This window comes from Arthrobotrys flagrans (genome assembly GCF_004000055.1).
Source record: "Arthrobotrys flagrans strain CBS H-5679 chromosome Unknown unitig_0, whole genome shotgun sequence".
In the NCBI taxonomy this organism is placed as follows: domain Eukaryota; kingdom Fungi; phylum Ascomycota; class Orbiliomycetes; order Orbiliales; family Orbiliaceae; genus Arthrobotrys; species Arthrobotrys flagrans.
In genome coordinates this window covers 1,779,239-1,805,771 of record NW_027137550.1, presented here as the reverse complement: position 1 = coordinate 1,805,771, position 26,533 = coordinate 1,779,239, and the positions used below count along the sequence as shown (strand labels likewise).

Below are 26,533 nucleotides of genomic sequence, written 5' to 3'. Positions count from 1 at the left end.
GCTCGTGATCCCATTTTAGGAAGCTAATGGCCTCACGTTCTTTCGGATCATAGGATTGGGATGTTATAAGCTGTTATGGCAGCAGGCTTTTTCTATTGTTCTAGAAAAAGTCTTCTCATGGCCCCAATATCATCTGATGGGAACTCCCAACATTTCCCCAGGTTTCGGATCTGGAAACAAGAGCGCACCAGCCATACTAGCTTCCAAAGAAAGAAAAGAAACGTCTACAAAAATCATCAGCAAGGATGAACCCCTTCCTCTTTTCTCCGTCATATTCGCAATATTCTATTCGGTAACGACAATTTACAGCCATGTTGACCTGATCCCTCGGAAATTATTCTCGCCTCGAAGGTCCTCGACTTGGCGCTGGCTTGTTGTGAAAATGAATTCTAGAGAAGGTCGGAACTTTTCTTCGACGTCTGAAGGGCTCACCGAGACCATTCTTCGGTTCCCTAAGAATCTGTATATAAACCTACTGGACTCTGGTTTTTTTTTCAAAGGATCAATCCACACTCATTCGAATCTCATTACCCAAAAAACCAGCCACTCTTTAATCTATTTAATTCTAAAAGCTATAACTTTCACGAATTATCAAAATGAAGTTCATCACCGTCGCCACCGTCGCCGCTCTCCTCGCTGCCGCCCAGTGTGCCCCAGCCGCTGCTCCAGTCGCTGTCCCAGCTCCTTGGTTCTGGGAAAAGGAATGGGACCACGCTATGTGCAACAAGTCCACCCACAAGAACGGCCCCACCAACCCATTGTTGAACGACTTCTGCCGGGCGAACTGCAATAGTATGTTAAAATCTTCCTCAAAATTGAAATGGTTTGTTGAATATGTTACTAATTTATATTTCATTTTAAAGACTGCGTTTCGATGAAGTTGGACTGTAGGAAGAAGTTGACCAAGGTCTGCAATATTTAAATTGCAGCCTGGAGATGGAGGATGTCATTGGGCCACAAGAAGGTTGAGCTAGAGTTTCATTTCACCTGTATATAATCTTACCATAATCTATAATGACGAAGGCTCTGGATTCACTCAAGGTCTTGTGGGATCCGGCAAGCTTGTAACCCGTAATATTAGAGCTCGATATAAGAAACGTTTTAAACAAGAAAAAATGTGTGAACCACTGCCTACCGATGTTTAGTGAGATGGTGTAGCATATCGTGCAATTCAGCGCTCATGAATAATTACGCAGATGAACCTAATATACATTCCATACCAGAAAAGCTTGTATCTAAAGTCTGACCCCTCCAGCTGTACGAAAGAAAGAGGAAAAAAACAAAACATGTCGCAAGATGATTATTTAACCAAGACTACCGCGCTCGTCTGCTTAGGGGTCTTCTCCTGTGGAGCCGTTCCCTTAGATTTCGTTGGGCTCTTCTGGGAGCTCTTCGTTTCAGAAGATTTCCTCGAATTCGGGCTACGGGTTGGACTTGAATTTGAGGCCGAGCTCGGGGATCTCGCACGCGGGGTCGACTGGCCATCGGACCGTTGAAAAATTCGGCGTTCAGGCGGTCCCGGAGTTCCCACCTGAGGAACTCGCCCAATGGAACTTAGAGAGATTTCCTACTCCATCGAAGTCATCTGACTGTAGACATCTGGAGGCATCTATATCGTTGATTTAAACGTTAGCGCACGACGCATATGAATTTGGGATTCGAGGATTCAACGAACCTTATATTGGATCATGCCCGCATAGATTAGTGCGCTTCTTCCCTTGCCACTCAACTCCCTAATCTTGTGTTCCTTCGCCGCGTCCTGGAAGCTGGCGTTCTTTAGTATTGTTAGAAGCTTATTGGTACAGTTGACGCTCATGACCAATAGCTGTGGAACGGTGCGGGAGACTGTCTCATGCAACGTCGCAAAGTTTTGGGCGCGACGGCGGATAGCACCAATATCAGCGTTAGGGCTAAGTGGGATGACGTCCAGACTTTCGATGCGTTGAAGACATTCCTCAGGTCTGTTGGCGCGATAAAGTTTCTTGGCTTCGTCGATACGGATAAGCACACCGCAGGATTCCCAGTTTTGCTTAGACACTTTGCCATATATCGAGGCGTTTCTCGAGTAAACTTCGTTGATGTTCCTCGCAAGCTGAGCAGGGTCTTCAACCGAAGTCAAAGAAATGCTCTGGTTGATTGGCTGACCTTGAGCATTTAATCCAAGAGTTGGGTTGCTGCCGATCCAGTTATCGTCAGTCTCGCCCGCTGCTAGTGAGTCACTGAGGTTCTTGTTCACCAAGGAAACGACAGTGTCGTAGTCCTCGCCCAAGTGATACAAGAGGATGGCATCTGATGTTCTCCCGTCGTCATCAGCTTGGGCGGCAGCTTGGTGGGTGATTGTATGAAGATATTCATCTTCGTTGCTTAGTTTGAGAACCTTGAGGCGTCTCTGAATGGTACCTCGCTCTCGAGAGCCATCAGATCGGACATCACCCAATAGCCTAGCGAAGTCACGAGTCTCCAGAACTAATTCTCTTAGAGCTTCATGGCAAAGCCTGAGTTGCTGCTCTCCACCAACATCGCTGTTCAAGCATATCAGCGAAAGATAGTCGACAGCCTCTTCACTATTAGTCTTTCTGAAGTCTTGGGTGTAGTGCCCGACAAGACGAGCAAAGTTAATCCTAGCTTCTTGCTCTTCCTGCCTTGACTTTCCTTTGGCATACGACACTGAGTTTATCGTTAGCATCCATTAAATTAGACTGGACCGTTGGTAAAGTATGTATGCTTCACTTACACAAGTTAGTGTGGTTCGCCCCGGTTTCATCTGCAACTCTCAATAAGCCGTAATAGCTAAGGGCGATGGCAAAATGAACAGCATCGACATAGAGAAAGGAGTAAAGATATTGCACGGCCTTAGAAATGTTAGATTTATACACTCCTGATACAATTCATCCGTGTCGAACTCACCGTTTCGAAGAGACCTGCCATTAACAGCATTTGGAAATATAGAATAAAATTGCTGTTGGCGAGCCCGAAGTGAGGGCCACCAAATCCAACGATCGCCTTTCTCAGGTCTGCGTTGGTGTAAACCTCTGGAGCGGGCTCGTCTCCAGCGGTTGATTCTCGGGTAAGAACCAGCTGAAGCCACATCCAATCTTCTGCAGTTGGCAGAATGTCTTGTAAAACCCTCTTTTGCAACTCGCATCGTCCAATGATCTTGTAACATGCGTGCTTATAAGGATCCATTCCTTCAGCTCGGAACTTGATACGCTGGTTCCATTCTGCGTGCAACCGGTCGAGGAGATTGCGCTGCAGCCGTCGGTCTGGAGAATTGGCGTAGGCTGTGATATAGTGAACGAAGTTCTTCTCAAGTTTGGCGAACGAGTCTGCGTGTTTCTGGACGAAGCCAGCCGCTTCGGAGACTTTACCAGAGCGGATTAGGTAGAACACAACACCCCAGCCAGGCCAGTCATTGACAGATTCGAAGGTGACTTCCTTGTATTTGTCTCTCGACTGGCTCATCCGGACGTTGATAAAGCCCTTAACTTTAAACTCCGGGTCTGGGATGCCTCCAACCTTGGCATCATCGGGAAATCTCGCGACCGTGTCTTCAACTTGAGCATAGAAACTGAAAAAAAAGATTAGATTGCCCTTTCAACAAAACTCGAGAACGAAATCAAAAACATACGTCGATTCTAAGAAGCCACGTGCGCCGCTTTCGATTCGCTGGCGCAAAGCCAACGCTTCTTGGCTATTATAATCCGCCTTCAGATATGCCTTCGCAAACTGTCTTTCCTTAGGCCCATTGATATCGCCCGTTTCGCCGACAATGGAATGCAACATTTTCCATGCATCGTTCAATTGTGTAGATATCTAAAGCATATCAGTGAATATGTCACAGGTAGTTGGAGGCTACTAAGTTTACTCACCAAGTCTGAAGACGTCTTTGCGACCTCTAGGAAGCTTTCGATCAATTTGGGAGAGGTTCCGTTCGTCCTCGAATCGTTCAACTTCTGGATAGCTTTGGCGTAGTTGGCCTGTCGGTTGAACATTTGCTCCATTGGAGCTCCTTGGTGCTCCTTGACGGTATCTTCGAATGCCCATGTCTGATTTCCAACCTTCGGTGGTGTACCAAGAACCAACGATCCCAGACTTGCATGTGTGAGTCTGCTTCTGCCATATGTGCTCGCACCGGCGCGGCTAGCCAGTGAAGCTCCAAACGATGACTGGCCAAACGGTGTGCTTTGTGTCCCATCCGAAGGTTTGGTGAGCCCAAAGTGTTCGTAGATCTTCTTTCTTTGGTCATCCCAATCGATATTCAGGTTGTTAAGAAGATATGATTCGAATTCCAAAGTTGTTCGTTTGATTCCTTCTTCGATGACCTTGCTGATGCTTTGCTCCTTGCGATTTCTCAAAAATCCCTATAGAATTGAATGAGTATAATCCCTCATATTCAGGTCGCCCGTCAATAACGTACGTCAATGTCTGTATCAATTTGCCCGGTGACGGTAGTTCTGACAGGTGTCTCCTCGAAATTGAAATCTACGGACTCAAGGTCCTTGAGCGCCTGCTCAGGGTTGACGCCAGCCGCCTGTAACAAGTAATGCCTATCCACACCTCCATGTCAGCATCAATCCACCGTATGCGGACATCCAGAAAGAATCCTTACGCCCTGGCATCGACACTCCGCGATGGGTCCCCGCCTTGCAAGTTCTTTGCACGGCGTTCTATTTCGCCCAAACCGAGCTGTATAGATGGTATATCCGGTAACTTCGTATCATTTCGTAACTTCCGCGAATTTTCGAGTAGGTCGCCTAGGATCGAGGCGCTCAAGATGCCGGGAGCCTCTTTTGGCGCCGGGGTCGCCATTTTGATTGAAGGATGGAGCCGAGAGAGGTTGAGATTGAAGGGAGTATTTGGTGAACCAACGATTGGTGGAGTACGCAATTGGCGACGTTCGGAGGACCTAGGGGATCGAGAAGAGGGGGTGGTCGTGAGCGAAAGCGTTTTTTTTGGAATGGCTGAAGTTGGTGAAGAGGCGACAACGATGTTTGAAGAGGTTGAAGTTGAAGTTGGACGCGTTTTGGTCCTGCGCAACAACGCACTTTCCACAACCACCCACCAGATGCTACTAGGCTTCGGACACTGACCCCCAATTACAACCGGCCAACCAAGTTCCGTCCACATCACTTCAACCTCCCGCCACCATGCGCTTCCTATCGAGTCTCCTCCTCGTCGCATCTTTCTCGACAACAATCCTTGCCAATGCCGGTGGCAAGGCTCCGGATACTGTTCCTCTGCCGGACGACTTTGACCATGTCAACAGATCCCCACCACAGACTTTTGTTGTAAACCGATGGCCGCTCTCTGCTGGAGATGACGCTAAGCAGCAAATGCCGTTGGGCATGTTACGATATGTCGCCAACTCGTTATCTGCTACATATACATCTCTCAGCGGTTTAGATGAGCCTAATCCGAACGAAGCATATCGAGTTGGGATCCTCAAGGGGGGGAAGTGGATTGGAGGTGTTCGGAGTGGAGTATGACATATATCCAAAGAAAGCCGGCTTATCATTGTCGCGGTGGCTGGAACATCGCATGTCAAGCTACAAGGGAAACTAAGAAGATTTACTTCACAGAAAATGCTACGGTCGAACTATGCTGCGACAATAACGCTTCATGTAGACGAGCAGGGCGAAATCTTCCACGCCGAATATGACGCCGTCGAGCTTCCGCAGGGCGCTGAAAAGGTATTTTATATTGCCACCATCAACGCCGGCCTTGAATAAAGGAAAGGTTCTGACCAAGGATTTATAGCTCGAACCTGAGATAGTTGTTATCAGGCCATATGATGGTGCCAAGCCAGCATTGAATAAGCCAGTAGTCCTCATGCCAGATGGCAGATTACCTCAGAAAGAAGAAGAGAAGACATTCCTACAGAAGTATTGGTGGCTCCTTGCAGCAGGCATGCTTCTGCTCGCAGCCGCACCAGGTGAGGGAGGGAAATAAATAATCTCCTAAGTCTGTAAAATTACTAGGGACGAGACTATATGTACTCTATAGTTTCGCTACTATGGCGTTAATGCATAAAAACCGATTAATGGATTTTTTGCAATCCCTTTGATTGTATTTCGGCAGCTTGTGTATGAATGCTGCTTTGGAAAACCGTATACCAACAAGAAAGACCGATCCTGGCACACCACGACGCTAGACTACAACCCCCGGGCAACCTATTTGATAAACCCTATGCTCCACCACAAACTTCTCCGCAATACCAATTTACTGATTCTTCTTGTCCTTACCTCTTACGAGGTCCATGATCTGGACACCAGCATTCACACTGTCTTGCCAGGCACTTTGGCTACGCCAGAACTTCTCGCTCAGAGAACCATCGTCAAGAGGTCGCCCATCCTGCGAAGAAGAAACGCCGCCAACCCCGGTGTATTCGCCACCCGTCTTCTCGTCTTCCTGTCTAATCAATTCATTCTCAGTCCCAAAGCTTTCTTCAAGGTATCGCTTTCGAACCATGAATTTCTCCTTCCGTTCTGTCTCAAGACCAACGGATTGGACCTTCGATAGAGCGTAGGAGACGACGAATCGAGCGCCGAAGTAGACATGCTCAGAGATCATGATAGAGAAAAGAAGTCCATAAAGAGTCAAATCTTTTGGTGGTCCCCCTTCACTATCTGCTGATGAGAACATATAGACAAGCGCCGCAGAAGAGATAGACCCGAGCCATGTGAGGAACGAGAGATTGCTAGTTCAAGTCAGAAAACACCATTTTTTCAAATTCTTCGATGGTTATCAGAAAGAGGGTTTACTCACTGAAGCCATGGTCCAATTGAGTCAGCACGGCTAGGGATCGGGCGCTGCATTTCCATACAAATTTTCGCCGCATCCCCTCGAATTTCAACGAGATTGTTGATGAGGAATGAAACGGCGGTAACAGGCCAGATAGGTGAGAACAAAGTCAGGTAACCAAACTAATAGATATGGTCAGAATCTCGTGCAAGGATTTGCCATCTTAGAGTTTCAAGTACTCACTTGCATGCACATCTCTCTCAAATCGACTGTTACGTCGTAAACGTCAAGTTCGGCCTCATGACGGACGCGGTCCAAGAACTTCTTCTCCTCTGGAGGGTCCAAGACAGTTTCGGTGCTAAGTCCTTTTCTTCGGCTATCGAACTCCTTTGCCTTCCTGAAAACGGTCCGTTTAAGTTGTGGAACGATGGTCTCAACAACAAAGCCGACAACCTGGGCCGTAACAACAAAATAGATCATTTGAGCCTTAAGCCTAGAGGGGTTGATTTGAAACCCGGTGTCGGAAGTTGTGTATTTCTCATCGTGCCCGAAATGCTGAACGGTAACATTGAGGATATCAAGGTAGGGAACCAGAACCTCTCCGAAGGGTACATAAACAAACGCAGTTAAAAACAATGGGAAGTATCCGGTGATGAAGTTCAAGACGAAGATCTTCTGCGTCAATGCGGCTTCGTAGGAGTCCTGGTTTTCGTAGTTCTCGAATTCCGTGAGTTTGGTGGCGAAACCGGTCAAGATCGTGGACACAATAGGAATAAAAACGCTGAGGAGGACAGTAGGGAGAAATTTCTACACGTCGTTAGCTTCAAAGTAAACAGATATATCCTCCCAGAATAAAAACTTACTAATATCATCTTAAGCGGGCCATTGTACACCTCAACCAAAAAGATCTCAATACTAAAGACACCTGCAATGATTGCGGCTAGACAAGACGCTGCAAACAAGGCGAATGGAACTTGGACCGATTGCCTCAGAACTCGTCGATGAGCCGGGAAATACCTAATTTTCTCTCCTGTGACTGGATCTGAGGCTTCGCTATCAAATTGGAATTCGGCCCGTTTCCTTTGGACAGTGGAGCAGTGTCTAGAGCCCCATTGAACTGCAAGATCGACTTCCTGTCGTTTCCAGTACTCGACAAATACGACCGACCAGAGACAATTGCAGATTGCAAAGAACGAGGAGTAGGCAGGGAGGAACAAATATGCGAAAATACCGATAGCAGCTGGGACTGTCAAGGCGATAAAGTACCATTGTATGAAGGCAAAGTAGAACGCAACCTACCACTATTAGCTTTGCAAATTATTAGGTTGTGTATCAAACAGATAAATACCTTTTCACCAAAGCGATCTCGCATAACCTTTAGATCCTCAGGGCCAATAATCCACTTAGTAGACCAATCCTTCAACCACTTTTTATTGAAGTCATGGTCATGAAGTGCGAAGATGGACTCAACGAGGTTCCACTCTCCCTGCTTAGGGGTGATCCCAGCCCCACCTTCACTATTTGGTAGGGTAATTAGAGAGTAGACGAGGCGTAATCGCTCACCATCTGTGAATGGTTCATTTTCAAGGGACCGTTGTGTCTCTTTTTCAGGAGCAGCTGGACGAATCCCATGTAACCAGTCTCTGACTCTACATGAGTAGACAACGAGTTCAGTAGCCGCATTGCCAACAATAGATAGGTAAGATATCTAACCTTGACCTGTAGATTTCCCCAAGAAGTTTCTTTTCACTTCGGATCCTCGTGAATATCAAAAGAGATCCATTCCCGCCATCACGGACAACTGTTCGTAGCCCCGCCAAATCTAGGGTATGTAGTAGCCTTTCCAGCTGTTCTTCGGGGGTTCTTGAATCTCCGGTTTGGGCAGAAGACCCAGCATTCGCAAATCTGAAAGTAATCACGTATTCGACATCGAGGTTCGCGTCAAATATCGAAGGCGGGGTGCCAACCCCACTGGCTCTTGAAGCCTCTTTGAGGGCCTGCATTGTGACTGTCGGTTAAATGTCCAAGTGAGACTCGTGTAGTATGAATGAGAGAAGGAACGGACTGATATGGGCACAATGTTAAGCTAGGTCCACACAGAGCCCTGACATTATCCGTTACGTCAAGGAGCTTTGCGTCTTGAGCTAGCCTATCAACCTATTGAAGTGGCCTGCATGACGTATTGATATCGCAGTCTTGGCGCTGGCTGTGTATGTGGAATGTTTGTTAGCCACTTCCTGCGCCACTTCCTGCACCAGCCTCAACTGCAGCTTTGGTCTATCCTCGGGTCATGATCCAGGAAATTTAGACGTCAACTCAAGTCTTTGGAAGGTTAGGATTTCTATCCCCGCGTCGCGGAAAATCTCAAGCTCATGCATCCTGGAAACATTCCCTTGTCCCCGAATTAAAGCCACCAGTTAAAGACGACCAATCTACCACATTTTCAACACAGCAAGGGTAGTATACCATACCGAGCTATAGTCAATGGAGAAGATGTGCATGCCCCCACAATTTCCCCGGATTCCGTCGCCATATTCAAGATTATTTGGATACTTTAGATAGCGTAGTCGGTTAAATAGAGTTGGCTAAATTCAAAATGCTTAATTCTTCTTTCTCAACTGTGGGTATGATCTTGCACAATTGTACAAAGCGTAACCATACGTGTATCAATCCGATTTTATCCTTCGGACGGGGGTATCAAGTCAACTGTGAAGACAACTTTAGATAAATAAGTTCATAGAAATCCTCTTGCTTAGGCTTGTAACTTAGAAGGTATACAGTATATGGTACTACCCAGAAGCCATGAGACTCATTTCTCTCGTTTCTCTACTCGCCTGTCTGGCATACCAGGCCACGGCCCTCGAACCATATGCTGGATCACCCCCAATCTTACCCCTTAGATTTCCCTTCGGCTTCGGAAAAGATGTCACGGGTGGTGGAAGAAGAGACAAAACAAACACCTACCTCGTTGACAACATGCCAGACCTTCGCACCGTACTCTCAATGACCGGCCCGCGAACCGTCTATGTTAAAGGGGAGATATTTGGAAACCAGATCAATGAAACATACTTTGCCGATTGCCAGTGGTACATCGACAACAGTAACGTCAAGCAATACAACTTTACACTCTACGTACAAAGCTTAAATGCCACATACGTAGCCGAAGTAAAGGCAGCTGCAGCCGCAAACGAAATAATAGACGGTCGAAATGCAACAGAACTAGCCGCTCTCCTACCGAGAATGAATGGTTGGCGAGGAACAGCTCAAAATAGCCAAAAGAGTTATGAGACGATCAACGTCAAGGGAAACCTCACGCTCATTGGGTGGGACAAAAACGCTTATCTTCACGGCGTCGGCTTGATATTCAACGTCCAGTCTAACATTATCATTCGAAACTTGAGACTGAGCTCTCCGCGGGATTGTTTCCCAGCACCTGAAACTTACCCTGGCTCGTGGAACGCAAGATACGATGCGGTATCTGCCGTCACGACAACTGGGATGTGGGTTGACGGTAATATCTTTGAAGACGGTCCGGGTTTTGTCCCTCCAGACCCATTTCTCAACGGCTGGCTAGTCGACCGCTACGACGGCCTCTTCGACGTTGAGGATGGGTCCGATAATATCACTTTCTCCCATAATATCGTGGCCAATCACCACAAAAGTTTACTCTGGGGTGGTGGCGAGAAAGAAGGACCTCGCGATATTGGAAAAATGCATTTCACTGTCTTTGGCAACCATTTCCAAAATTCAATGTCCCGTAATCCATTAATGAGATTCGGCACATTTTATATCGTCAACAATCTTTTCGAAAGTTATAACAACAAAAGGCCTATCTTCACAAAGACAACAAAGAAAGCACGCTCTCGAAGAGACGATTATTCACCATCTTTCGAGTACAACATGGGAATATACAATATGTCCAACGTTCTGGTATCCGGTAATGCTTTCCGCCAAACTGGTACTTATCCAGATGACACTAGCCGAATTTTCACTTTCAGTAACCTTCTTACACCAAATACCCCAGCTCACTTTTGTAGCCCACCCGATCTTCCTCTGTCGCAATTGCTCAAGCCAGACGGCTTTCGACTAGTAAATCTTGCCACGCCCAAAAGCAAATTCAACGGGAATAGAATCGATCTGGCAGACAATGTATCGGATTTATTGGAGTACCGTTTATCTACGAAATCAAGCACCGTTGTGGAAGGCGGGTTGCTGATTCAGGATTGCGGTGGATTCAAGCCGCAGCTGATGCCACTCTTATTTACTGACGCGAGCCAGGTCGAGAGTTATGTAAGGCGCAGTGCAGGGCAATTGGGCCGAAATACACCATAGTTTTGCTTGAGGCCAGCACTATATATGAAATATATTTAACAAAACACTAATGCAGAAACTCAAAATACCAGCGCTTGGATTTTGCTCCAACCGATATCTAGATGTTGAAATCACAACTCGCAAGCAATGGCCCCGTCCCCTTCAATTAATTAATTATATATCTAAAGTTCCTTCACTTAATACCCCTGGTAACATTCCCCTAATATGAGTCGCTGTTTAGTTACAGCAAGTTAAGGCTTCACAGGTAGTAGTCCCGCAAGTTATCCTACAAATAGGCCGGCTGCTTGTGTTTCTTCTTCTCAGCCCCTGAGTAGAGCTAATACTCGCAGTATCACCTCCTTCAGAACCCTCATCTGCTAGCTCTGGCTGCAATGTCGCCGAATGTATCCCATAAGCATGAAGACACTCATTTAAAACTTTTGCAAGTTCCACAAAGTTTTCCAAGACCCTCGACGAGACGACAACATGCGCTGAAGCTATCGTTTTTCGTTGATTTAACCTTCGGATGTGTAATTCGTGGACTGAGATTACGCCAGGCACCTGTTCCAGGTCGTAGCGAACGTCCTGTGGATTTACGCCAGTGGGTACGGTATCAAGAAGAATGATACCGGTCTTCCTCACCAATGGAATGACTGAAAAGAATATCATAACTGCGATAAATAAGCTGATTGCAGGGTCAGCATAGTATCTCTTTTCCGATTTGGCCTTCCAAATAACTAGGGCGACAATGATGACGCCAATGTTATTAATTGCGTCTCCAATAACGTGAAGTAGCACGCCCATCATGCCAAGATCATATTGTTTCTGGGATTGATCGGCTGGCGAAGTTTCGTGTCGGTGTTGATTATGCAACTGCTGAATCTCCTAATCTTTGGTCAGCGGCAACATATGTTTCCGGGAGCTGGTTCTCTAGACATACAGCTAACTGTACCGAGTTTCGACGGGCCTCGGTGGTACCAACGCTCTCGCCACCATTATCGATAACATTCTTAACTTCTTCTTCGTGGTCTATGAAAATATAGAGTTAGCTTCGGAGCTCCGATATACAGTAATGCTAAGCTGTTGTGATCGATATCAGACATACCATGCAAGAAGAAGGCCGATATTATGTTGAGTGTCAACCCAATGCACCCCACGATCAAGATAAGTCTTGGGTTTTGAACCTCTGCGTAATCCCCCGTAGTTAGAAACCAAGAGCCTGATATGAGTATCACCAAGGGAACACTAACCTTCGATCGCGATAAACCGTTCAATCGACTGCAAAAAGATGCTGACAGACAAAGCAAGTAAGAACACTCCATTGAAGAAAGCCCCGAGCAGGTTTGCCCGTTGCCAGCCAAAAGAGAGCTCCTTCGGCGACTCGGTCCTCTCCGATATCTATTTTTAAACAGGTACCACGAAGTACAATAATTGCGTTAGCTACGACTCCACAACATGTGATTGCTGCGCAACTGCATGCGCAGGTACAATAGTTGCACAAGGGCACCATGGATTCCACAAACCTTAAAGGCTACGAGTTGCACAGCGAACCCGATGAGATCATTGAGCTTCAGAATGTGTGAGAATGGATTCCTTGTATGGCCGGAGCGTTTAAACGGAATGAGTATCAGGTGCATACATAGTGGAAGGCATCAGCGACCAGCGCCAGAGACCCAGTATAGAACCCAACTATTCAATCTTAGTCAAATGATGCATCTTGAGGATTTTGCGGACATACACACTGGATATTTCGGTGATGAAAAAACACAGAGATATCCCAATGATAATTGACAACCTCCTCGTCTTTGACAGGTGGAAGTGCAATTTTCCCTTCGCCATCTTCGGAAGTAATATGTATCGAACAAGTGTGTTGCCTTTTGTTGGATTGTCGTATTATATTTAGTGTCGGTTAACTTCGAGAACTTTTCGAATGCAAGCCGAAGCGAAAGCTTGTAGTTAATTCTTGGGGAGAAGCTCCATTTATACACCTGTAAAATTTCGGCAACTTCCCATTGCGCTCCCGAGCTCAGGATTTTCGTTCTACGAGACACCAGCTGGTCCAGAATGTTCGAATCGGATTTGCAAACAAGTGGCGAATGTCCAAGAGATACGTAGCACCGATGTGGTTCCCAGATCTGGCAGATTAGGCTGCCGCGGGGCGCGGGGCCCGTGGCTGTTAGCATTCCCGCAAAAACTTCGCAAAAGAACGTGGCCCCTCCCGCACAAATCTCTCAAAAGAATTAGTATATATGGGGCTGTAGTACCTTCCATTATGTAATTTACCCCGTCAAAGATCCCAAAAGGTATCATTGATCATGCTCCTAGAAGCCGAAGAATTCCATCTATTAATATTTGTTTCTCGCCATCTTCTTGGAACCTAAGACGGTAATCGTATCCATCGACAACGCACAGGCAATGCTGCAATTTGAGTTAGCAATCTAATCGACTCGAGAGATTACCTACGATAATAACATCTCCATATATCCTCATACCTGTGTTTTTTTTTTTTTTATCCATAAAGGTTCCTCTTATTCCTTTTATTAACTAAATCAATTGGCTTTGATATTACTAGTGGATTCATATACCAAACCAGACTCCGCCGAATCTTTTTTTTCGAGGTCTTCAAAACATGAATATTGAGTATCTTCGATGGCGCAGTCCTTAGCTAAGAAGATTTCCGAGAGTGTAAGTATATGTGTAGATTTAATTAGGATAAAGACCTAGCTCTATCAACTAGGCCCTGCAATCCCGTTTCATACATTATATAATTCAATTTAGCTGCGCTACTACTCTAGGCGTTTATAGTTAAATTTAACAAAATGCAACAAAGTTACTCAAACAGTTGCGTTTCACTAGCTGCCTCGACTTACGACTTAGTTTACTAGCTCATAAGGTAATACTCGAGGTCTACACTCCTTGGTTTCTGTGGCTTAGCCCCAGAATTTATCAGTAATTTCACCGTATCTCCCTCTTTCTCGCCGCGGAACTCCCGTTTTAGATCAATCACACAAGTCAACGGTGTTCTTCCCAGAAAATCCACAGCCTCCAAGTCCACTCCGTTCCTAATCAAAACATCTACAGTTCTCAGGTGGTCCCGCCAAGAAGCATAATGTAACGGCGTCATACCATAGTTACAACGCTTCTGCTTATCCGCTCCAGCATCTATCAGCCACTGCGTGATAAATGGCCTACCGTGGACTGCAGCCTCGATCAGTGGTGTGTTCCCCCCAGACCCAGGATGATCAATAATCGACTTCTTCAAATCATTAGCAATGAGGGCCTTGGTAGTTTCCGGCATCGCTTTGGAAATTGTCCAGTGAAGGGCTGTGGACGTTCCAACCTCCTCATCGAACTTGATCTGAGGCGATTTCATGAGCTGTATCACCACTTCATGGTGCCCTAGCTCCGCTGCTACCGTTATAGGCCTCAAATCGCTCCTTTGCCCGCGGGTATTGACGTTGACTCCATATCTCATTAATAAATCAATGCAATTAATATGATTGCCGATACAAGCATCAATCAACGGAGTCCGGTTCCATTTGTTCTTGGCATCGAGATACTCGTCCTTGCGACCAGGATACTTAACCTCCAAATGTCGCAGAATCAGCTCCAGATGCTCGGGCTTTCCATTAAACGCAGCCGTATGCGCACAACTAGAGCCGTATCGATCTTTGACCCAGATGGACGCCCCAGCTACTAGGAGTGCCTCTAGGCACTTGACATCCTTGAAAAGTGACTCGAAAAGCAACGGCCGAGGATTATTGTTCGATGTAGTTTCCAAGTTCGCCCCCGCTTTTGCCAAAATTCCGATAACCTTGTGCCTATTATTCTTCACAGCTTCATTAACCGCCGTCGTAAACTGGTCATTGCGTGCCTCCAAATCGATGCCCTTCACGGCCACCAACATCTCGACAATATGTGTATGACCTATGCTCGCTGCCCGGTGTAATGGCGTCCAGCTCTTCCTATCCTTGTGGTTCACATCAGCACCATTCTTGATGAGCAGATCCGCGATACCCCAGTGATTTCTCATCATTGTCAACTGCAGCGGCGAGAACCCTTCCCTCGTCTCGTCTTCCATATTAGCACCATTCGCGACTAAAAACTCTGCCAATTCACGCCGGCCCTCGAAACAGGCATAATGCAACGCTGTAAACTGATCTTTCCGCTTCGCATTGATATCCGCTCCATGAGAAAGCAAAAGTGATGCCAAAGAAACAGACCCGGTTCGCCAGCAGCAATGAAAGCATGTTATCCCATCATCGCTGGCTGCATTGGGATCAGCGCCGGCTCTCAAGAGCATCTCCGTAATCTCTAAATACCCTTTCTTCACAGACTCATGCAGCGGCGTCCACAACCCCTCAGCAGTCTCAACATTGACATCTGCACCGTACTTGATAAGTTCTCTGACCATATTCGGGTGCCCCTGATCAACCGCCAAATACAACGGCGACATCCCAATACTCCGATCCAGGGTATCGACTTCGGAAGCCATTCCAGCTTCAATAAACCATTTGAGCATCTCAGGTCTCCCGTGCCTCGCACATTCATGTAAGACGTTCTGTCCTAGATTATTTTTCGTATCAATACTTGCCCCTTTAGCCATTAACTCCCTCACAACTTCCTTATTCCCAACAATAACTGCCCGACCCAAAACCGAGATACCACCCTCATCCTGAGACTCAATATCCGCCCCATTATCTAATAACAACTTCACCATCTCGACACTATCCCCCACAACCGCCGCCGCCGCCTCAAGGCTCGACCATCCCCCCTTATCCTTCGCATTAACCAAAGCACCAAGCTCGATTAGTGTTTTCACTGCTTCGTAGTGACTGCCACGCACCGCAAGCTGCAGCGGCTGGCGCCAATTCTTATCACAGTCGTTAACACCAAACCCAGCGCTAACCAAGTACGATATCATATGCGAATGCCCGCGTGATGCTGCCACATGCATCGCATTCTGGCAGTCGCCATCGAAAGTAAATAGATCCGCCCCGTGCTTCACCAGTAGGTCAACAACTCCAATCGACCCAGCCGCTGCAGCGCACCAAAGCGGTGTTCGATCGAATCCAATCTGAGCCTCCAAAACACTAGTCAAGCAAACCCTCCTGTGTGCCTCCCTAAGTATCAACCTCGCATTCTCAACCCTACAGTGAATCGCCGCCTCGTGAAGCGGTGTATTGCCCCCTGCTCCTGCTTGAACGATACTCGTCCCAGACTTAAGTAGCAACTTAACAAAAGCCTCTACACCGGCCTCCTTCACAACCTCATACAACAGCGCCTCTTTATTCTGAATCCTGCTTCCAGACTTCTCAATCTGCGTCCAAAGTTGATGGAAGATATCCAAATCATTACTCTTCAAAGCCTGCAGCAATAAATCATCATCAATCTTTGCACCATGCTGTAATAACAGCTGAACCGTATTCGATGCACTCGTTCTGACGGCCGCATGCAAGGCATTATCGTTCTGCTTTTTAACGTTCGGATTTGCACCCCATTCCAGAAGTAGATTCGCCGCTTCTTCATGTTTATTCGTAATAGCAGCTTGGAGCGGCGTTCCATATTTGCCAGTGGGGGCATCCAAATCCCCAGACGCACCGATACTGTGCAAATGCTTCATGGTATCCACCAATCCAAACAATGCACAATAGTACATCTTACTCGCCGGTTTGAATACATCGAAGTCGAACTCTGCCGGTGCAGCCTCCAGACGATCCCCACCGTCATCTCTCATCTCATAGAAGTATGCCCAAAGATACCAATTTTCTGAATGGCCCCCAAAGAACCTATTCAAAAGCAATTGAGCCCCCTTCCTTTCCTCCAAAGCTGCCTTCCCTGCATTTTGTATATGCTGGAAAACGAATGAAGTCGCATAATCTAAAAACCGGAGCCCAGCTCTCTTCTCATCTAAAATCATCCGCGTAACTTTTGCATACGGTTTCTTAAACTCTTCACTGCAAAGATATCGTAAACATATCTCCGCGAGGATAACTTGATGTCTCGCTTCATCCTCAAAATGAAACCCTTCCCGTCCATAAATATCGGCCGAATCAGAGGGCGCTAATAAAAACTCCTTGGCCGTAAAATGTACAAAGTCTATCGTCTTCAGCAAGTCCGAAGTACCGGCCTTCTCGGAAGATACCACAAAGGACCCACAAAGCGATATAATCTGCTGAAAGTACCCAGACGTCAGCTTCTCCGGCGCCACGAGTGACCCCCGCGCATTCTGATATTGTCGCAATCCAGTGTTACTGGTATACATCGCCGCTTCAAGTGCCTCAGCCAACTCCTGCATCTGCAGTGGCCGTGCTGCGAATAACACCCATCGTAACACTGCTTCTGCTCTAACTCTCCTCTCCCCCTTATACGCCTGAATCATATCCAAAATCCGTCCATAAGCCTCGTCGTAATCTCCTAACTCGTCTACTGCCTCGTAAAGACTCTCTTCCGTCCGTCCGTTGATGATAGATTGCTCAAGCCGATTCTTCAGCAAAGTAATGTATAAAAACATTCCCTTGGCCTTATTTGATGCCAAATCACTCAGCTTGAGAATAACATCCTTCGAAACCGGCGGGTCGGCGTAGGCAACAGCATCCTGCACGCTCTTCTGCGCAAAAAGTTGGATATCGGACCATGTGTACTCGCTCTTAACCTCTAGTTCCGTAACTTGTATCGGGGCGACGGCTCCGTGAGACTTCCACAAAGCCAAGTTTTGTCGAATATCTAGTTCATCCCTGCTAACCAGCAATAACCTGACTTTAGTCCCCTTCGAATGCTTCTCCAACTTCGCTAGGAAATCCAACCATCGATTCGCAGTGGCCTTATGTGCCATCGTCGCACCCACTTTGAAACACTCATCCAGCCCATCAAGCACACAAATACAATCCTCCATCTTCGTTGTAATCTTCGTGAAAAGCTCCCATACATCGTGCATGGAGGCTCTCGTCCCCGCCTTCTGCTTGACATAATATTCACTCGCTTCTCGATGCCCAAAGTCGTCTTGAAGTAATTGCTGCACCCAAGATCGAGCTATACTCTCCGGATCCCTCGTATTCTCGAACCTAGCAGCGCAGAAGAAAAATGCAACATTATGCGCACCCAGCTGGGAATCCTTCAAATCCTTGATGGCGGCGCTACACAAAACACTCTTCCCAGACCCAGGGGGTCCATATATCCACAGCAACTTTGTCTCACCAGTTGACTGCTGCTTCCACTTGATGTATTCATCCCTCTCCAACAACCACCGACAGGTATTCTCCATCTTTACATCATTAGCATCCCGAAAGGTATCATCGATAACCCATCCACCAAGCCAATTCTTCAAAGTCTCAATCGGCTCGACTTTCGGAACTATCGCATCCATAATTTTACCGACGATTTCCTGTAGCTTTTTATCGTCTCCCTCAATCATGGATTTGAAATTGTCGACTTGAGCTTGGATGCTCATCAGAACATTCCGCATGTCTGTAAAATTAACGTCCATGAACGCTCTCGTCTTTCTTTGATAATCCGTATCCATCACCGCAATGGTTTTGACGACTTCGTCATCTTCTATCGTCACCTTCCTCATGCACTCTGTGACCATAGTACTAATCGAAGTCGCTTTGAAAGCGTGCAGCATACGCTCTATAAAGACACACCAAAACATTAGCCAAAGCATTCATGTCTAGATATCTCCCCAGCCAAAGGAACACTTACTTCTCCTCTTCTCAGACCCCTTATAAAACCTAACAACCTGCGACAAAAACTCGAGCACGGCCGTAAAAGTATTGACAACAGCTTCTTCAAGCCTCTCCTTCATAATTTCATCATATTCGTTGTCGTCCCCTTGAAGGTATGCATCATGGTAATGGGTATATCGAGCAATCATGTACGATACATCCTCAACTCCTTCCATGACATCTCTATCAGCTTGCATATGATGTTCTGCCATGGTGAATATAGTACTAATACACGCCCATGGAATAGCAGCATCTATTCACCATTTATTAGCCATAACTCCCAAATATCTACTGGTAATACGAAAATAATACGATACAATATATGGCCAGCAAAGCAAGAAGGAAAACTCACAAATAGAAACCTCACTCAGAGCACTTCCAAACTCAAAAACCCGGGATTTAGTAAACCACATCACTACCTTTTCCATCTTATCCCTAACATACACCTTCTCCCCACTCTTTTTTGTATACGCCAACCGGGAATCAACGACCGCATTCTGTTGCCGTTGAATGCCATCGAGGAGAAGCCGGAATGTGTTGTTTTGACTTGCTGTGATTTGACCTTCGTGGATGACCTGGCTTCGACTCTTTTCATCGAGGCGATGAAGGGCGAGGTTCCAGAGTTTATCGAGACCACTTATCACAAGTTTTGTTAGTTTTTAGAAGGTAAGTTGATAGAACTTGAAATACATGCGTATTTTTAACATTTCCCTTTGGATTCCCATCTGAATCAATACTTCCAACCACCGTCTTTTGTGTGCCTGCTTTAGAAAGGACGCTGCTATCGGAGTCTGAGTCCGACTCGTCGCCAGAGTCCGGCATCGTCTGTCGACGCCGTAGTGCCTTCATTTTCAGCTAGAACTGTTCCCAATTTTCTAAAATGAAAAAGTCAATTAGTATCCGAAAATAACAAAGCCCGATCAAAGACTCGAAATCAAAGAGATACTTACACCCCAGCCTTGTATTATATATCTCGTATAGAGTATCCATCAAGGCGCAAAAGCCTGACACCTTGAATGTTTGAGGGCACTTGCATTGCCCCGCCATAACATACTATACTCGTGACAAAAAAGGAGCCTCCCGGGCCCCATCGTCATCACTAACCGACCGGCAATTGACAAATTAAAAAAGGTCGTTCCCTTTCAAACATGCCTTGTCGGTTCTTTTACTCGGTAGATTGTGCAGGGTCCGCAAGACGTACAGTGCAGAAAAAGGGTCGATTTTATGTCACGGTAATTACCCAAATCCTATAGCCAAGCTGCGGGCTGTCCCGTATATTCTCTAGCTCGCTCCGTTTAGTTTGGATCTACCGCTGAGATTTATGTAGTCTGTGTAACGCCTTGCCTCCGTATAAAAAGGACAAGGTCTGCCTTCTGTGGCTGGCCACTAATCTATTTCATTCACATCATATCCTCTCGATATCAAAATCATGCAACTCCCCATATACAACCCACTCCGGGTACGTAGGACTGGTCAGTTACATATATAAAAAAAATAAGACGAAGTATCCGATATTGCCGTTGGCCAAATTCCCCTCGTTCCAACCAGGTACTTCCCCACCAACCTGGCAAAAAGACAACATTTGAAGGGGGCCATCTATTAAGTAGGCAGGCACTATTCCATGCATCCTAATCGCCAAAGCCAAAGCCATTGATATCATCGTATTCTCTCTTTTTTTTCTGTCTGCATGTATCAAAGAAGAAAGAAAAAACAGGAAGATTCGAGTGGCTGATCTCATGTAGCTATATAACGTCTCCAAAAGCACTCATTTACTCACAGTACAGCTCGTTATATAGTATAGCGGTAATATAAAGAAAAACAACCGGAAAAACAATAAACCCAACGGCGAAGGTGGTAACGCCGGTTTTCCAGGTATTGATAGCGAATGACTTGGGGTCCTGCAAGATTCCACGGTAAGTAAAGGAAAGGGCCAAGAAAGGGAGTCTGTTGAATGAGAAGAGAAGACCCCGGGTAGGTCCAATAATCTGTCAATGATGACAGGTGAACAAGAGAATTGAAAGTCTAGTAAGCTATAAAAACAGTTTGTGTAAAAAAAAAAGGGAAAAGGAAAAATATAATGATCGTGGTCGTAAATCCGATGTCCCCTTCTTTATCATATCTGATCGCGCTATTCGTAGGAGAGGAAAAGAAAATAAATAACAAAGGGAATAATAATAAAATAGAAAAAAAAAAGGATTTCCTCTTGCAGGCCCTGTTCATAGTATTTATTATGACAAAAGAGACTCCTCATAGCCACATAATAAACAAATGTAAAAAAAGAGGAATAAAAGGCGTCTGGGGGAGGAATTCGGATTAGAGAGCCATCAAAAAATATCGCTAACTGGCAGCTCCTCCACATAAAACCCAGGCAAATTCAGTGTAATTAACTATCTTTTCTTTACTTCACTGCTCCATCCCTCTATTCCACCTCTTGACCCGACAGGGATATCTAACTTGAGGGTTTCGAGTCCCTTCGCATCCACTAAGAATGGATGACCGCTCATCCCACCAGCGTTCGCTCGCTTCTCCGGATTAAGTTCAAGCATGGGCAACAAGAAATCGGAAATTTCGTTCGCATCTTTTTCGCTAAAATGATATTTCTCGCGAAGAACGTCGGGGAGAGCCCAATGGCGAAGTCGGTGGATATTCCGGAGTTCGCCCTTTCTGTTAAAGATTTCAATGGACCACTTCCCTGCCATACATAGATGCCGTGGGAAATTACCACACAGCTCTATTATTTGTGCGATGTGATCATCGTCTTTACCATATTTCGTTCCTTGCTGGGGATCGAAAAGGTAGTCGCCGGTTATCAATTCGAATACCTAGACACAGTTTAGTTCCTATTCCCGATTCGCCTCCATCAAAAGAGCCTTACCATGCATGCCATGCTCCAAGTATCCGTGCTGGCACCCCACTTTGCGCCTAGAATAACTTCGGGCGAGCGGTACTGCCGGGTCTGGATATCGTTGGTGAAGTGATGATTTGTCCAGCAGGCATTTCCAAGATCCGCAATCTTCACTTTGATCATATCATTCGGGAAGGGCGTTTCTTGGGTTTGTTCCGATTCTTCCGTAGCTTTTTCGAGGTTGATTCCGGATATAGCACCTGTGAGCAGTTCTCTGTAGATATATTTCATATTAGCACATTGACCCCACCACCACTAAAAAGAATTTGCCCTCTAAAACGTACGCGGTTTTTTCTCTTGCTTTGTTGGCGGACTCTGGATCCAGATGGGTCGAGCTGTCCGACGAATCCATAAATGTGCTTAACGAGCTATGACTGTGTGTCTTCGATTTCGGGACAAAGAATGGGTTCGAGCCGAATGTTGTCGCTACGGGTGATGGCAGCGGCTGGCTACCAGTTATCAAGGTGCGCCTCCGTCTCCTATTCGAAGGCCTCTCTGGTTTCGTTTTATCCCCATTGACCTTCGCCGTATCGCCCTCCACGAGCCGCACAATCGACTCCACGTCTCCAATCTCGATGAGCACGTTCTCCGGTTTTAAATCCGTATGAATGATCCCGCATTCCCGATGCAGGTAATCAAGGCCCAGGAGCACCTGTTTTGTAATTTGCTTGACAAGTTGCATTGGAATTCCCCTATGATTCCATTTCTTGATCAAACCCAAAAGGTTCTCCCCAAGCACCTCGAATACCATGCACACATGAGTCCCATTCGGGCCCTTATGCTCGAATGAATCCAGTAGCGAGACCACGAATTGCCTACCAGGGTGATCCGGCTTCGCGGTAACGATCTTTTGGAGTAACTTGATTTCGTCCAATGCTGTTTCCGTGTAATGTGCAGCACTACGCACCACTTTTAGGGCAACATGTCGACCAGTTTCGTTGTCCCTAGAGAGCCAGACGGTGGAGAAATGACCCCAACCGAGCTTCCTTATGACCGTATACCTCCCATCCTTGAATTGCTCGCCGACTTCCACCGGATGATAACCTCCCTTGCAGTAGTCTTCGAAATCCTCCTCATCGGCTGTAACTTCATTTTCCTCCTCCGAGTCGTCTGATTGTTGCCTGGCTTGGGATTCCGGGGTAGCGGCCGTGGTATTATACGCCTGTGACGGGGGGCCATCTGAAGGCTCAGCGAGGGTCCTTTTTTTATTTCTCATGATGTCAGTGTACGTGATTGCTGGAGGAGGAATTGCTAGAGAAAAGTTTAAAACTCCGGGGGCTGCTGTAGAAGCGAGGCCAGGACAAACAGGTAAAGTTAAAGACATGGTGGCTTTCGAACGGGGAGGAGAAGGAGATCGGAGATCGAGAGCTATTCGCGGATCCTGAAGTATCCACGTTTTGCGTGTCTCGGGTTCAACGATAACGAGAAGCAAATTTGTGATTTAGGGAGGATATAAAAATAGGCGTTTTTTTCGGGGACATTATTTAAAGAATGCCAAACAGGGAAAAAAAAAAAGAACTCGAGTGAGGCGACTGTGACTTACGGGTTCGCCGCGATGTACTGGACTTGAGCTATGCTATCAGCCTCCCCGACAACTGGCTTGCCGTCGGCCGTTATGATAGGTCGTAATTCTTGGCCCTTTCTCTTCTGGCCCTGAAGAGCCATGTTGTCAGCAAAAAAAAAAATGAAGACAAAAATAATGGAAACCAAAAGACAGTTAAGAGAGAAAGCGAAAAAAAGAGGGTACCTTTTTCAAGTCCCCATTGACAAGGGAATCTGTCGCCACAGCGCCGGGTTGCGACTGATGCTGCTGAGGGGTCTGGACATGATGTTGTTGAACTGTCGGCACGGTTTTCGTAAGCTGCGGTCTGACTGCCGGCTGTTCCATCTTGAGATACGTGATTTGTGGCGGGGTGAACACGGTGAATTTTATGGGAAAGGGCTGACCCAAGAAAAGGCAGCACCCTAAATTCTACCCAAGAAAATAGTCGAAAAACTAAGTAAAAAAGAAAAGGAGAAGACGACGAAGAGGAATAAGGTGTCTGTAAATAGTGGTGGTGGTAGTGGTGGCGGTAGTAGTAGTAGTAGGAGTGGTGGTTTTGAAACGATGAGGGGCTCTCCGTATCCGGGAAGAACGGGAAAACCAAGAGTCGGAATTGAAGTATTTCGGGGTTTCGGAGAATACTGTAGAAGCGGAAGGATATATGGAATGGACGGCGAGGGAGACGGCGAGGGAGACAGAAGTGGAAGTGAAAGAGCGAAGGGAAGCGAGGAAGAATGGGGGAGTTATCGATTAGAAGCGGACCTCGATGTGCTAGCAGCAGCTCAAGGAGGAATGTGTCTGTCCTGTCTGTCCGTTTGGCAAAGCAGGCTGTTTGTCAAGAGATATGTTTAAATTGTACGTAGTTTGGCTTTAGTACTTAAGTTATGTCCCCCAGTATCGGTTGGGAGGGAATAAAAATCTGGCGAATAGCGTAATCAACGGGATCCGATGCTGCGGGTCGCTTTTGTTCCAGGCAGGAATACCCTCTTCACACGCTTGTTTCAGCGCTAGACCTGGAGGTCGTGCATATGATATGATGAATGTGGGTATGGGTATGTGCACTTTGTTTTGTATGTGGGTTCCCAGTTCGAGATATGTCTGTTGGTGTAGACGAGAGGTTGATGATGAAGAGGAGATGATACGGACGGATGGACGCAGAGTCTTCGATATTGAAGGTAAGGTACCTTGGGAGGTAGTCAGTAGTCCTGTAGGGCAGTAGAGTATAGTAGAATGGCTATATAAGGTGCCTTATACGGTAGGCTGTAATTATAAGCGCTAGAACCGGACCCATCAACTACAACTTCAACGATGCACAACCATGCATGAATAAAGTAATAAGTAAGTACTTGAAAAAAAGATAAAAAACCGACAGTCGAAGTTTGTAAAAAAATTTCTAGAACAGAGGATACAAGAGAGATAGAATGATTTCGTCAAAAAGCATTCCTCGCCTGCCTTGCTTTGCCCTGTCATAATGCCCGCTTTCGCGCAGGAACCAGCCTCTCGTTTGGGCACCCGATCACATTCACTTTTCGCCAAACAGGTACCTGCTTAGCTATCTTATTCACTATATAATTCAGGTACTCGAGGTATGTAAGTAAGTACTTCTGGTAGGTATCTTAGTACGTATATCCCTACCTACAATATGTGTGTGAAGATGAAGATATCCTGATTTTGTTAGGACGAGAAAGAGGCCCACCTGCCCTTCATGAGCACCCCGCACAAGCTCGAGCTCCTGAATTTAAACCTTGTTCCTCCTATGGCTATGATGTGATGGGATGGAAAGGCCCATGTTTACACCATACACAATACAAGGGACAAACAGTCCCATCAGTTACCTCACTTTTCTTCTTCTTCTCTAAGATAGTGAAGTGAAGGATGTCCGGGTGTATGTATGTATGCGAAGCGGGGTGCATTTCACCCAGTCACTTTAATCTATCTGCGAACATCCACTCTATCTACCCGCGATTTCATTAAGAGGCTGGAAGCATCTACTTCAAATATGTTATCCTTGAGTCTACAGAAGAACAGATTAGTATGGGATCTTATTTTTTTTACCTCAGCGCGAATTTGCAAGCCCTCTAGCGTCCTTCTACGGATTATTTTTGGTGTGTCCCTAATAATTCGAGTTCACGCGAATTCGAATTTGCAAGGATTAGTCCAAGCATGTCATGAACATGTACCCTCACTAAGGTTTACTGATTGTATTGACTTTTGGCTACCTCTCGGTATAAAAAAAAAGATACTTGCACTTATGTCCTTTTTTGGCGCCCGAGTGCCCGACACCTGCAGATATCGATCGAAATACGGCCCAAATCCTTGGCAGGAATAGATTTAAACATCTGGCCTGAGTGTTCTCCTTCTCTTCCTTGTTTCTCTCTTTCTTAGAAAAAAGCGGGGCGGAAGTCGGTCCTTACGATCCCGAACCGCCAGGTCTGAGTTCGACATTCGCCAACCGGAGTATCTCTGGAACGAAACCAGCCACAATATACAGTACCATGAGATACTTGTGGCCAATGGGCGTCTGGGAACGAGACTAATGTGTACGAGGTACTTAGGTATTATACTATCCTCAAAATCTAGATAATGTAAATTAGATATCTTGTAATTATTAATCCCAATCTGTGCCGCAAAACCACTCTGGTAAGAGGATTGTTATGCAGGACCCAATAGAATCCTCCAGACGCACCACAAACCGTGGACTTACATACCCAACCAACCCCAACCAACAATTGAATGATAATGACATTGTGCTTTTTTCTGTTCACCAATACCCAAATACTTACAGGGCTCTCCCCGGTTCGATTCCATACCTTACACACTCGTAAGTACTTCCTTAGGAAGCTATATATAGACGCTAAGTGCTGACTTGGTTAAATCTATTCCTTCTGCCAAGCCGATTAATGCCAATATTAACTACTGTCATATTAACTTAAATCGAAGAATTCGTGATATAAGGATATAATATTAGCGTCGACATCTACCTCAGAATCCTTAAATTCGCTCCATAAGAGCTTGAAAACTAATAGGTGACAGATACAATACAATTTCCTCCTTTATTGATATGATATACATACGGCTATACAACGTACGTATAGAACATAACGCCTGCTTGCCAATGAACAGGGCAAAAGACATAATAATATACCCACATCGAAGCAAAAATACTTACTCATGATAAAAGGACAAAAGCCATGCTAGCCTGGTAGGGTACTGCATCTTTTGAAGCCAAGCTTCACAAACCAAATTCCAAAAACAGAAAATCAAATGGGAAACAAATCGAAAGCAAGCAACCTGAATATAAGATACAGT

At 46.1% G+C, this 26,533-nt stretch overlaps 9 protein-coding genes across 9 annotated transcripts; 4 read left to right on the top strand and 5 right to left on the bottom strand.

The window, feature by feature from the left end:
• Positions 1 to 596: 596 nt before the first annotated feature.
• DFL_003626 (uncharacterized protein) lies at positions 597 to 922 on the top strand (the record flags this gene model as incomplete). Its single annotated transcript, XM_067632590.1, has 2 exons — positions 597 to 792; positions 864 to 922. 2 exons carry the CDS (start codon positions 597 to 599, stop codon positions 920 to 922), a joined length of 255 nt encoding a protein of 84 aa, XP_067490844.1.
• A 645-nt stretch (positions 923 to 1,567) lies between these two features.
• On the bottom strand, positions 1,568 to 4,809 carry DFL_003625 (uncharacterized protein; the record flags this gene model as incomplete). Its single annotated transcript, XM_067632589.1, has 8 exons — positions 1,568 to 1,609; positions 1,676 to 2,667; positions 2,735 to 2,852; positions 2,908 to 3,568; positions 3,629 to 3,813; positions 3,870 to 4,361; positions 4,418 to 4,547; positions 4,610 to 4,809. 8 exons carry the CDS (start codon positions 4,807 to 4,809, stop codon positions 1,568 to 1,570), a joined length of 2,820 nt encoding a protein of 939 aa, XP_067490843.1.
• A 338-nt stretch (positions 4,810 to 5,147) lies between these two features.
• Positions 5,148 to 5,949, top strand: DFL_003624 (uncharacterized protein; the record flags this gene model as incomplete). The annotated part of the gene is made up of 3 exons (XM_067632588.1): positions 5,148 to 5,480; positions 5,580 to 5,690; positions 5,758 to 5,949. The coding sequence occupies 3 exons, from the start codon at positions 5,148 to 5,150 to the stop codon at positions 5,947 to 5,949; spliced, it is 636 nt and encodes a 211-aa protein (XP_067490842.1).
• A 270-nt stretch (positions 5,950 to 6,219) lies between these two features.
• On the bottom strand, positions 6,220 to 8,744 carry DFL_003623 (uncharacterized protein; the record flags this gene model as incomplete). Its single annotated transcript, XM_067632587.1, has 7 exons — positions 6,220 to 6,697; positions 6,766 to 6,923; positions 6,985 to 7,548; positions 7,605 to 8,036; positions 8,090 to 8,253; positions 8,305 to 8,390; positions 8,455 to 8,744. The coding sequence occupies 7 exons, from the start codon at positions 8,742 to 8,744 to the stop codon at positions 6,220 to 6,222; spliced, it is 2,172 nt and encodes a 723-aa protein (XP_067490841.1).
• Positions 8,745 to 9,543: 799 nt separating this feature from the next.
• DFL_003622 (uncharacterized protein) lies at positions 9,544 to 11,073 on the top strand (the record flags this gene model as incomplete). The annotated part of the gene is made up of 1 exon (XM_067632586.1): positions 9,544 to 11,073. One exon carries the CDS (start codon positions 9,544 to 9,546, stop codon positions 11,071 to 11,073), a length of 1,530 nt encoding a protein of 509 aa, XP_067490840.1.
• A 216-nt stretch (positions 11,074 to 11,289) lies between these two features.
• DFL_003621 (uncharacterized protein) lies at positions 11,290 to 12,891 on the bottom strand (the record flags this gene model as incomplete). The annotated part of the gene is made up of 7 exons (XM_067632585.1): positions 11,290 to 11,937; positions 11,993 to 12,081; positions 12,158 to 12,238; positions 12,303 to 12,450; positions 12,576 to 12,620; positions 12,692 to 12,741; positions 12,795 to 12,891. 7 exons carry the CDS (start codon positions 12,889 to 12,891, stop codon positions 11,290 to 11,292), a joined length of 1,158 nt encoding a protein of 385 aa, XP_067490839.1.
• A 1,042-nt stretch (positions 12,892 to 13,933) lies between these two features.
• DFL_003620 (uncharacterized protein) lies at positions 13,934 to 19,625 on the bottom strand (the record flags this gene model as incomplete). Its single annotated transcript, XM_067632584.1, has 4 exons — positions 13,934 to 18,681; positions 18,754 to 19,029; positions 19,129 to 19,412; positions 19,471 to 19,625. 4 exons carry the CDS (start codon positions 19,623 to 19,625, stop codon positions 13,934 to 13,936), a joined length of 5,463 nt encoding a protein of 1,820 aa, XP_067490838.1.
• A 1,538-nt stretch (positions 19,626 to 21,163) lies between these two features.
• On the bottom strand, positions 21,164 to 23,569 carry DFL_003619 (uncharacterized protein; the record flags this gene model as incomplete). Its single annotated transcript, XM_067632582.1, has 5 exons — positions 21,164 to 21,598; positions 21,652 to 21,895; positions 21,966 to 22,880; positions 23,225 to 23,334; positions 23,429 to 23,569. 5 exons carry the CDS (start codon positions 23,567 to 23,569, stop codon positions 21,164 to 21,166), a joined length of 1,845 nt encoding a protein of 614 aa, XP_067490837.1.
• A 2,309-nt stretch (positions 23,570 to 25,878) lies between these two features.
• DFL_003618 (uncharacterized protein) lies at positions 25,879 to 26,157 on the top strand (the record flags this gene model as incomplete). Its single annotated transcript, XM_067632581.1, has 2 exons — positions 25,879 to 26,045; positions 26,118 to 26,157. 2 exons carry the CDS (start codon positions 25,879 to 25,881, stop codon positions 26,155 to 26,157), a joined length of 207 nt encoding a protein of 68 aa, XP_067490836.1.
• Positions 26,158 to 26,533: the final 376 nt, after the last annotated feature.